Raw genomic sequence first — 9,973 nt, forward strand, 5'->3', positions numbered from 1 at the left:
ACTCACAAAGCTGCTTGCACCAGGGGCATGGACGTGCAGATTGTGTGATCACACCCACAACTCCCTTCCAGGCCATTAGTCTGTTAGCCCCACACTGTGCATTGACCCCTGCCTTGGGAGAGAAAGTTGGGAAAATTGCAGCAGAAAGCATAACATACAAAAAGCAGAAATCGTCAACCGGAAGATGCCGAAACAATGCATCTCTCTGGGCAGCAGAGGGGTTTTTATCAGATCATGGCCCTTCCTACACTGCAGGCTTGGTGTGAAGTACGAAAACCGGACAGAAAACCATGATTATGGGGTGTGGTGGCACCTGCTTTTGTGGAGCAGGGATGGTCCCCCCCACAGACACCCCCCAATTTTGAAAGCCAGGCATTGCATGTGTAGCGCCCCCTTCCACCCTGCTCTGCTCTTTAATGCCAGTCTGCTTCTGGGTTGTACGGGGCAGGCCTGGGTTCTTACGGATTGCCGCCAACCGCCCAGCAGAGTGCATCTGCTTTCCTTGCTTTTTAAAGGCATTTCAATGGTGACGCACTCACAAAGTCCGGGATTGATCCTCAAGTCCAGAGAGGACTCTGGATTCCTCAGTCACTGCAGAAGGGCTGCTGTGGACTGGCAGGAAGCCTCTTCATGCCGGCTTCAGGGGGCTTCTAGTCCCAGGACTTCCCCTCAACACAAACGTGCTCCAGGTTCACGTTACCAAAGGACACCAAAAAGCCAGACTGGAGTTCTCAGGGGGAACCCTGGAGGCAGACCTGGGCTCACCAGCTCCCCACACAGCCCATCCAGCCCTCTTTCCCCCCTGGCTCCAGACTACGCCCCCAAATAGTCTCCGTCCTCTCCTGGGCGCCCTGGGAGGGGCATCTCCAGCCCTATTGCTTGCTGGACAGACTCTGAGTCTGCCTTGACCCTCCCGTCCCTGAGATAGCAGACCACAGGTCTGTGGGTCATGTCCTGGGGGTTCCACATACGTATTTACACCTCATACTAGAAAGCCGACCCACACTAAGGCTATGTCTACACTGCAGCACTAATTCGAATGAGCTTAATTCGAATGACAGAAAGCGGTTTATAGAAAGCGCTGCCGACTGGCCACACTGCAGTGTTTGGGCTGGTTTCTTGCGTCCACACTGGCCAGCCTTAATTCGAATTAGGAAGCGGTGCAATGTGGGACGCTATCGCACAGTGCAACTAACCATTTAAAATGCATTCACCAGGCGGGGCGGGGGGTGAAATCTTTCAAACCCTTAAAGAGACAAACTGCAAAGGGCCTGTTGTGTGTGTGTGTGGGGGGGGGGGGGGGGGTGATCGCAGCTTGGATTTTAAACCCGTTCACTGCAGGAAATGAAGATTGAAATCTTCCCGGGGCTGCTTTGGGGGAGGGTGCTGAAATGGGGCATCATGGGATACAGTCTGGAGGCCAATTAATTCGAATTAAGTCCCATTGTGTCCACACTAATGTGAATTAACGGATGCGCTTCAGGCGCTAATCCACTTGCAGAGGTGGTTTTATTAATTCGATTTTAAAGGCTCCCTAATTCGAATTAACAATGCGCAGGTGTAGACGCGGGAGTAATTAATTTGAATTAAGGGACTTTAATTCGAATTAAGCCACCAGCGTAGACCAGGCCATATAAACATGCTTATCTACCTTAGCAAAGCCTGACTGTACAAGAGATGCCGTGCATGTCCGATTTGATATGATATTTCTTGTAATTCAGGAAGTTTGGTTCAAACCGTCTCTGATATTCCACCCGGTTTCACAAGAGCATACTTCCCTTCTGGAATATTTGAGAATTAAGTTCTGCACACAAGTGAAAAAGCACTGAGGGCTGGAGGGAGGGGCCAAAAGCAACAGCTGCAAAAGGCAATCCCTGTTGGAAAACGTTTTGGCACCAGGACTCGGAAGTCAAAGTCAGCCAGGACCACGAGCACAGAAGAATCTTGTAAGTTGCGAACGTAGGATGAGAAACCACAGGACGAAGCAGAGCAAGTGCAATAACCAGCTGTCCTTGCAGAAAATAACACCACGTCTTTACTGGGGGGGAGGGTTTGCAATTAAAAGGGTTAAGCCATAGCGCAAGGGCCTGCAGCCACGCAATGCGGGATAAAAAAGGGGCAAACCTGTACGTAAAACGGACGAGAAGGAAGGAGGGCGAACCAGGGACCCACAGCAGGGCAGACACACTTGTGAGCTGCAGGAGGCTTTCTGTAGACACGCACACACACATATACCCGGGGTTATCTGAAATATTTCAAACGTGTGAGGCTCTTTCGTGGGATCGGCTCCCCTGGAGCACCCCGGCACGGTATGGCAGGAGCTGCTGGTTTTTTGGCATTGGGGTGCCGGTGCCTTTAAGAAACCAGCCCTGGGGAGCCGGAGTTGGGAGTCTCCGGTGAGAGTGGAAACAAAACCCCCCCCCCCCCCCCCCCCCCCCCCCAGCCCCACACTATTTTTGCAAACAGGGCAGGTCACAGGTGGCTTATCCCTGCAGGGTCACTGCTGCCCCCTCTGCCCCTCCCTGGGCTGGGGCCGTGGGCAGAGACTCGGCGAGCGGGGAGGCTGCACCCCACGAGTGCTGACCCCCCCCCCCGGCCAGACAGAGCCACTTCCTCACCCCACTCCTGCCGTGCAGCTCCCGGGCACACGGCCCCCGTTGACTCACCTGCCAGACAGCGCCAGCGCAGGGAAAGCAACAGAACCAGGCTGGAGTCGCTCACGAGTGCATCTTTCCATTCTCTCCTGACTCCGGTGTCTTGAGCGATGCCCTGGCTCAGTTCCCCGCACAGCACCGAAGGGCCAGGATTTCACCTCGTGTTTCATGGCGGAGCAGCAGACAGCTCAGAGCAGGGAAGGGGTGGCCGAGCCCCCTACAGATCTGTGGGGCCTGGCCCCAGACCCTCCCCCATCGAGCGGCCGTCCCATCCCCTCCAGGGCAATGGCTCTTTGGACCAAACCTGTCTCGGTCTCCTTCCCGCTCCTGTCTCTCTGCTCCGTCGCCATGGCTGGTAAGTGACCCCTGGTCTCCCGGATGCCTGGGTCCCATTTCCCATCCCTGCATCTTCCCCCGGGGCTGGGTGCTGTGGGGCCCCCTCACGTTGCTGTCCCGGATGCCTGGGTCCCGTTCCCATCCTGGTCTCTCTCCTTCCTACAGTTCAGCCTTCGTCCTGTTACCAGCTCGTCTGCTGGCAGGGTGTCCCCGGCCCGCCCAAGCATTTCCCTGTGATGAGCATGAACGACCGGGCGTGCTCAGCCTACACCAGCAGGTTGGATCCCCCCAACAGTTAACCAGTCATTGACAGTGACCACAGCTGATTGCCCGAACTTGCCCTCTTGGGTGCACCCCCACTTCCAGGGCCTGGTGCGGAGTGTGAACGCCAGCTCCCCAAAGCCGGGTCAGCGACTGAGCCCCAGTTCAGGGGATGGACGGGGCGGGCGGCTCAAAGGAGGTGGGAAGACGCTGGGCAGGGGACACCAGAGCTCCGTGATTTCCATGATACCGAGAGGCTGGAGTGGGGACGGGGGTTGGATTCAGGAGGGCAGTGGGGTCTGGTGGTTAGAGCAGGGCTGGGGGTTCGGACTCCTGGGTCTGATGCACAGACAGCTCCGTAGCTCAGTGGCTCACGCAGCCCCTCTGCCTCCAATCTCTGAGGTCACCGGGGGGTGCAAACGCCACAATTTGAGGAGAAACCTGCTGTCTATGGACTTTCCAGCCAATTCGGGGTGTGTGATCGCTTTAACCCTTTAGCGTTTCTCTTTGGGTCTTTCTTGTTACAATAAACCTTTAGTTGTAGTTACTGAAGGATTGGCTGGCAGCGTGGGATTTTGGGTAAGACCCAAACTTCTATTGCTCTGGGGCTGTGGCTGACCCCTTGGGGTCAGAGGGAACCTTTTTGGTAAAGAGGAGAGAGTTGAAATAACTGGTCTCCTTACTGGACCCAGTGGCCGATTGGGGGCCAGAGACTGGAATGCAGTAAAGGGGCTGTGTGTGTTTGTGGACTGGCTGCTTGATAACCGGTTTGGGGGATTCAGAAGCACAGTTTGTGGCCGGTTGGGAAGTCTGGCTTCAGTGCCAAACACCAGCGCTGGGAGAATCTGCTCTGCGTCTGCAGCCTGCCCTCACTGGGGCGTTTTCAGGTGGCTGCCCCGGGCACGGATGGGTCCCAGTGGTCGTCGATGACCAGAAGAGCGTCCACCGCAAACCGTCCGGAAGGAAAACCCGGGGCCCGTCGGACGGGAGGTGGTTTATTCGGGAAGGCAGCCCACGCGCTTCCGCTTTTAGTCCGTCGGACAAAGCCCTAGAGAGGTCACGACACTTAAACCTAGGCCTGATGTCACAGATAAAAAGCCCGGGGGGCTCCCTTTTCTCGGTACCCATCGGCTGGTTTCCATTTCTCCCGCACGAACCGCTTGGCCGCACGGCCACGGCCAAGGTGAGGGAAAACCCAGCATCGAAATTCAGCGCCCAGTGAAGGACCGGTTCCGACCGGCGCCCACTTTCCCGGCAGCAGAACGGCAGTGGGGGGCCGGCACCCAGAGCTCCCCAGCTCCCCCCCCCCCCCCCGGCAGGACGCTCCCCGGGAGAGCAAGGGCCACCCCCAGACGGGCGTCTTTTGCCCGATGATGGGGCAGAGCCGGGCGAGGGACAGTGGGGAGTGTGTGTCTTGGAGGGCCCCTCTGCACCCCATTAAAGACCTTCTCCCCTGCCCCATAACAGACTCCCCCCCTTTTTCCCCCTCCCCGTTACAGCCTCCCTGCCCCCCACACACCCCAAAGGAAGATGCAGACGGGGAGGCAGCGACAATTTATCAAGCCTTCAGCAATCACTAGTCCATGGAGAGACGGGGAACAGGGGGACGGGGCAAGGCAGGGGTCCTTGTGCCCCCCAAAACTCAGCCCCTATCCACAAATGGGGGTGTGTCTCCCCAACTCCTCCTCCCTTCCCAGCCCCCCTAAACTGCCCTTCCACTCCCTGCCCCATGGCTGCCCCCCAATTGTCCCCACCCCTCTGTGTACCCCAATACTTGCCTCCCCGAGGAGGGGATCCCCACACGGCCTCTCCCCCGTCACTGCCTGCATCCAAAGCTGCCCCACTCCTCTGTCCTCGGAGGAGACCCCCCATATACGTGACCCCCAGATCTCTACCCCCAAAAACTGACCCTGGCTCTCTCCAGCCCCCCCAAAATGGACCACAAACTCCCAGCCCCACAAAAATTCTTGCTCCCCCACGTCCCTTTAGCCCCCCACAAATGCTTTCCACCCAAACCTGCCTCTCTCTCAGACCCCCAAGAGGGGATCCCCCAAAACCTCCTCTCCTGAGGCGTGTCTCCCAACAGCTGCCAACCCAGCAAGTCCCCAATTTGGGGCCGGGCCAGTCCAGGCCCCGCCCGTCCAGCCGTCCGTCTGTCTTGGGGGGGCGGGGGGCTCAGAGCCGGGAGGGGGCGCCCCCAGCCACCACCACCGTCTCCCCCGTGATGTAGCTGGCGTCGGGGGAGCAGAGGAAGGCGACGATCCCGGCGCAGTCAGACGGGACCCCCAGCCTGGGGAGAGGAGAGGGAGTTAGTGCGGGGCGGGGGGCAGGATGGGGGGCTGCAGGGAAGGAGGGGAGTGGGGCGGGATGGGGGGCTGCAGGAAGGCAGGGAAGGATGGGGGCGGGATGGGGGGATGGGGGCCGTCGGTACCTCTGCACTCTCAGATTCTCCATCATTTTCTCCTTCATGGCTTCATCCTTCCACAGCTGGAAGAAAAACCAGAGTTGGGGAGTCACCGGCCCCGTGCCCCCCACAGTGAGGCCCCACCCCCAGCGGTTCCCCCCCACCAGACTCCGCCCCCAGTCCCCCCCCCCGCACTCACAGCTGCGCTGAACTGGGTCTGCACCACCCCCGGCGCCAGCCCGTTGATCCGGATCTTGCGGGGACCCAGCTCCGGGGCCAGGGCCTTGATGAGGCCCAGCAGGGCCGTCTTGGAGACGCTGTACGGTCCCAGCGCCTGGGGGGGCAGAGAGGGTCAGCACGGCCCCCCCCCGCCAGCCAGCCCCCCCCAGCTGCCCAGCCCTCTGCCAGCCAGCCCCTGCCCCGCCCCCGGCCCAATTAGCCCCCATCCCAGACCCACACCCAGCAGCTCCCCCCCCGGTTCCCCCCACTCGCCCCCCAACTTCCTGCCCCCATCAGCCACCCCCAGGTCCCCCCGTTTCCCTCCCACCCCCCTGCCCTGCTCCCCCACCAGCCCTTGGCCAGCCAACCGGCCCCAGATGCCCCCCCCCCGCCGCCCCAACCTGCCTTTCGCCCCCAGGGCCGTGGGGGGGATTAGGGGGCATCTCACCGGGAAGGGGGTGAAGCCCGCGATGGACGAGACGATGACGATGGAGCCGCCCCTGTGTGGAGAGGGGGTGTGAGCCGGAGCCGAGAGACCTGCCCCCCCGGCCCCCTGTAGCCCCCCCTGCACTCACCCCCGTTTCTCCATGTGGGGCACCACCAGGCCGACCAGCATGGCCGTCGCCGTCACGTTGATCTGCAGGATCTGACCGGGGGGGTTAAGAGGGGAGGGGGTCCGGCTTCTGCCCCCCCCCCCCCACGGTGCCCCTCCCCCGGCACTGTATCCCCAGACCCCCTCCCACTCCACGCTCTGCCCCCCACACCTGAACACGGGCCCTCCCCCACACTCTGACCCACTTCGCCCCCACCTCCCTCCACATCCCCTCCCCGCCCCCAGCCCCCTTCTGCCCCCCAACTCGCCCTTCCCCACCCAGCCCAGCTCCCCCCACACACACCTTGTTCCACACGTCCTCGCTGGCGTCCAGCGTGTTCCCGAAAAACGGGTTAACGGCCGCGTTGGAGACCAGGATGTCGATGGCCCCGTGACGCTCCAGGGCCTGGAGAGGGGAGAAATCAGTGCCCCATTGCGCCAGGTCCTGCCCCCCCAGAGCCGGGAGAGAACCCAGGAGTCCTGGCTCCCAGCCCCCTGCTCTAACCACTAGCTCCCACTGCCCTCCCAGAGCCAGGAGAGAACCCAGGCATCCGGGCACCCGGCCTCCCCACCCTGCTCTAACCACTAGCCCCCACTGCCCTCCCGGAGCCAGGAGAGAACCCAGGCGTCCGGGCTCACCGTGGCAACCAGGCGCTCCCGATCCTCGGCTCTGCCCACGTGACACACGGTCCCGGAGACGCTGAGGTTCTCGGCTCGCAGCTGGGCCACAGCCCGGTCCACGTTACTCTGCTTCCGGCTGCTCAGAACCACGTGGGCCCCGTCCTGGGCCAGGCGCCGGGCGACTGCCAAGCCGATCCTGGGGGGAGACAGTGGGGGCGGGGCGTGAGGGGCACCGGCGGGATTTGGGGGGCAGGAATCCCAGGGGGCTGCGGGTCGGCAGTGGGGGGCACCGGCTGGACTTGGGGGGCAGGAATCCCAGGAGGCTGTGGTCGGGGGTGAGGGGAACCGGCTCTCACCCCTCGGTCGAAGCCGTCACAAGAGCCACTTTGTCGGCCAGGGCCCCCCGGCTGGCCCCAGCCGTGCCCCTTGCCCACAGCACCCCCCAGGCGGGGGGGCGGATCCCGGTGCCTGGCCTCGCCAGCCTGCCCCACATGGCGCCTCCGGACTCTGCCCCACGGCTGGACTCTGCCCTGGACCTGGACGTGCTGTCTGCAAAGGAGAAGAGAGATTTGCTGGGGGGGGGAGGGGACATAGCCCCTCCCCCCAACCTCCTCGCCCCGCCCCCCACCAGAAGCGGCTCCCACAAAACGTTTCCCCTTCGGTCCCCGGATGGTCGTTTCCTTCAGGGCCCCCCGCGAGCTCCCAACACCCGGGGGGGGGCCGCCCCCACCCCTCTGCACCCTCCCAACCCCCCCACTTCCGATCGCCCCTCCCCCACCTACCCAAAGTTTGGACCCCACAAAAACTTTCCCCCTGCGCACGGAGCGCTGCGGCGCTTCCTCCACCGGCCCCCCCGCGACCCCTCCAGACCCCGGGGGGCTCCCCCCCGCCACCGAATTTCTGCCCCCCTCCCTGCCCCCCCGGACACCCCCTGCACCCCAGCCTCCCCCCCCCCCCCAGCTCTGTTCCCACCTGTCGGCTGCGGGCGGACGCTCGTGCTCCGGGGGGGTTGCGCGGAGGAGGGGGGCGGGGGCCGTGTCTGTCGGGCCGGGGAGGGACGGACGGACAGACGGACGCAGCAGGAAGCGAAAGGTAACAAGGGAGCCGAACCCGGGACGGGAGCGGGGCGCCCCCTGGCGGGGAAACGGGGCGCCGGCGGCGGGAGCCGGGGGGGGGGGGGGCTTGAACTGGGGGAGACTGGGCTGGGATCACTGGGGGAGGGGGAGAGACCCCAGGAGGGCTGGGGTGTCAGACAGACAGACACAGAGAGAGAGATAGACAGACAGACAGAAAGGTGTGTATAGGGACAGACTGACAGATCAGATGAGATGATGGGTGTGAGTGGGAATGGACGGACGGACGGGGATGGAGGGATGGACGGACGGATGGATGGACAGAACTTGGGGTCCTAAGGTTTCTGACCCCTCACAGGCCAGTGCCCCCCCCCCGGACAGACCCCCGCCCCCCCCCCCGGCCCATCCCCAGGCCTTTGTCCCCATCCCGGGGCAGATGTTACAAGCCAGGAGGGCAGAGAGTTCTGCCCTCGCTCTGTGTAGGTGTGGCTGGGGGGCGGGGGGGGGCACTGGCAGAGCTGGGGGGGGGCACACCTGGGCTAGCCGGGGGCTGCAGGTCAGGAGTGAGGGGCACCAGCGCAGTTGGGGGGAATCCCAGGGGGCTGTGGGTCGGGTGTGAGGGGCATTGGAGGGGCTGGGTGGGGCACAGCTTAGCTACCAGGGGGTGTGGATCAGGAGTGAGGGGCACCAGCGGGGCTGGGGGGCAGGAATCCCAGAGGGCTGCGGGTCGGGAGTGGGGGGCACTGGCTGGACTTGGGGGGCAGGAATCACAGGGGCTGTGGGTCGGGAGTGGGGGGCACTGGCTGGACTTGGGGGGCAGGAATCCCAGGGGCTGTGGGTCGGCAGTGGGGGGCACTGGCTGGACTTGGGGGGCAGGAATCCCAGGGGCTGTGGGTCGGGAGTGGGGGGCACCGTCACTCACCCCTCGGTCGAAGCCGTCACAAGAGCCACTTTGTCGGCCTGGGCCCCCCGGCTGGCCCCGGCCGCGCCCCTCACCCGCAGCGCCCCCCACGCGGGGCGGGGGCAGATCCCGGTGCCCGGCCTCGCCAGCCTGCCCCACATGGCGCTTCCCGACTCTGCCCCACGGCTGGACTCTGCCCCGGACGCAGCGTCTGCCCCCCTGGCAAAGGAGAAGAGAGATTGTCGGGGGGGCAGGGAAAGACCCCCCCACATCCCCCGCCCCACTTTCCCCCAAACACCATAGGGATCCCCGCTCCCCTCTCCGGCCCCACAACCTGCTCGCCCCGCCCCCCACGAGTGTTGTGCCTGGAAGGTCCCTTCCTTCAGTGCCTGCCCGAGCCCCCCAACACCCGGGGGGGGGCCGCTCCCACTCGCCATCAGCCGCCCCCTCCCCCACCCATTCAAAGTCTGGGCCCCACAAAGCCTCTTCCCCTGCGGACGGAGCTCTGGGTCCAGCAGCGCCCCCCCCCTCACCCCACACCAACCCCCGGGGGGGCTGGCCCCCGCCCGGCCGGCCCCACATTTCTGCACGCCCATCCCCCACCCCAATTCTGTTCGCACCTGCCGCTTATGGCCAGACCCTCGTGCTCCGGGGGGGGCGGTTGCGCGGAGGAGGGGGGGCGGGGGCCGCGTCTGTCGGGCCGGGCCGGGGACGGACAGACGGACGCAGCAGGAAGCGAAAGGGACCAAGGGAGCCGAACCCGGGACGGGAGCGGGGCGCCCTCTGGTGGGGAAACGGGGCGCCGGCGGCGGGAGCGGGGGGGGGGCATTGAACTGGGGGAGGCTGGGTTGGGGTCACTGGGGGAGGCTGGGGGGAGGGGGAGAGACCCCAGGAGGGCTGAGAAGTCAGACA

The 9,973-nt window shown here is 63.9% G+C and overlaps 1 protein-coding gene across 2 annotated transcripts; it reads right to left on the reverse strand.

The window, feature by feature from the left end:
* Positions 1–5,251: 5,251 nt before the first annotated feature.
* LOC137143381 (dehydrogenase/reductase SDR family member 4-like) lies at positions 5,252–9,818 on the reverse strand. Of its 2 annotated transcripts, XM_067533141.1 has the most exons (9): positions 9,682–9,818; positions 9,083–9,280; positions 7,106–7,283; positions 6,771–6,872; positions 6,450–6,520; positions 6,323–6,374; positions 5,855–5,989; positions 5,683–5,738; positions 5,252–5,541 (listed from the first exon to the last, which is right to left on the reverse strand). In XM_067533141.1, exons 2-9 carry the CDS (start codon positions 9,220–9,222, stop codon positions 5,427–5,429), a joined length of 849 nt encoding a protein of 282 aa, XP_067389242.1. In that variant the 5' UTR covers positions 9,223–9,280; positions 9,682–9,818; the 3' UTR covers positions 5,252–5,426. The 2 variants fall into 2 exon arrangements, with proteins under 2 accessions (XP_067389242.1, XP_067389243.1); XM_067533142.1 differs by lacking the exons at positions 9,083–9,280; positions 9,682–9,818 and adding an exon at positions 7,444–7,620.
* Positions 9,819–9,973: the final 155 nt, after the last annotated feature.

The sequence above is a fragment of the Emydura macquarii genome, unplaced genomic scaffold, assembly GCF_026122565.2.
Source record: "Emydura macquarii macquarii isolate MOO-44397 ecotype Brisbane River unplaced genomic scaffold, CSIRO-AGI_Emac_v2 contig_3322, whole genome shotgun sequence".
In the NCBI taxonomy this organism is placed as follows: Eukaryota; Metazoa; Chordata; order Testudines; family Chelidae; genus Emydura; species Emydura macquarii.

Bases quoted from the DNA above. Each gene is read 5' to 3' on its own strand.
- LOC137143381 (XM_067533141.1), bottom strand. From the start codon at position 9,222: ATGTGGGGCAGGCTGGCGAGGCCGGGCACCGGGATCTGCCCCCGCCCC. The intron at 5,990-6,322 runs GTGAGATGCCCC...CTGCCCCCCCAG, and splicing joins CGGGCTTCACCCCCTTCCCG to GCGCTGGGACCGTACAGCGT. The intron at 5,542-5,682 runs GTACCGACGGCC...TCCTCTCCCCAG, and splicing joins GAGAATCTGAGAGTGCAGAG to GCTGGGGGTCCCGTCTGACT.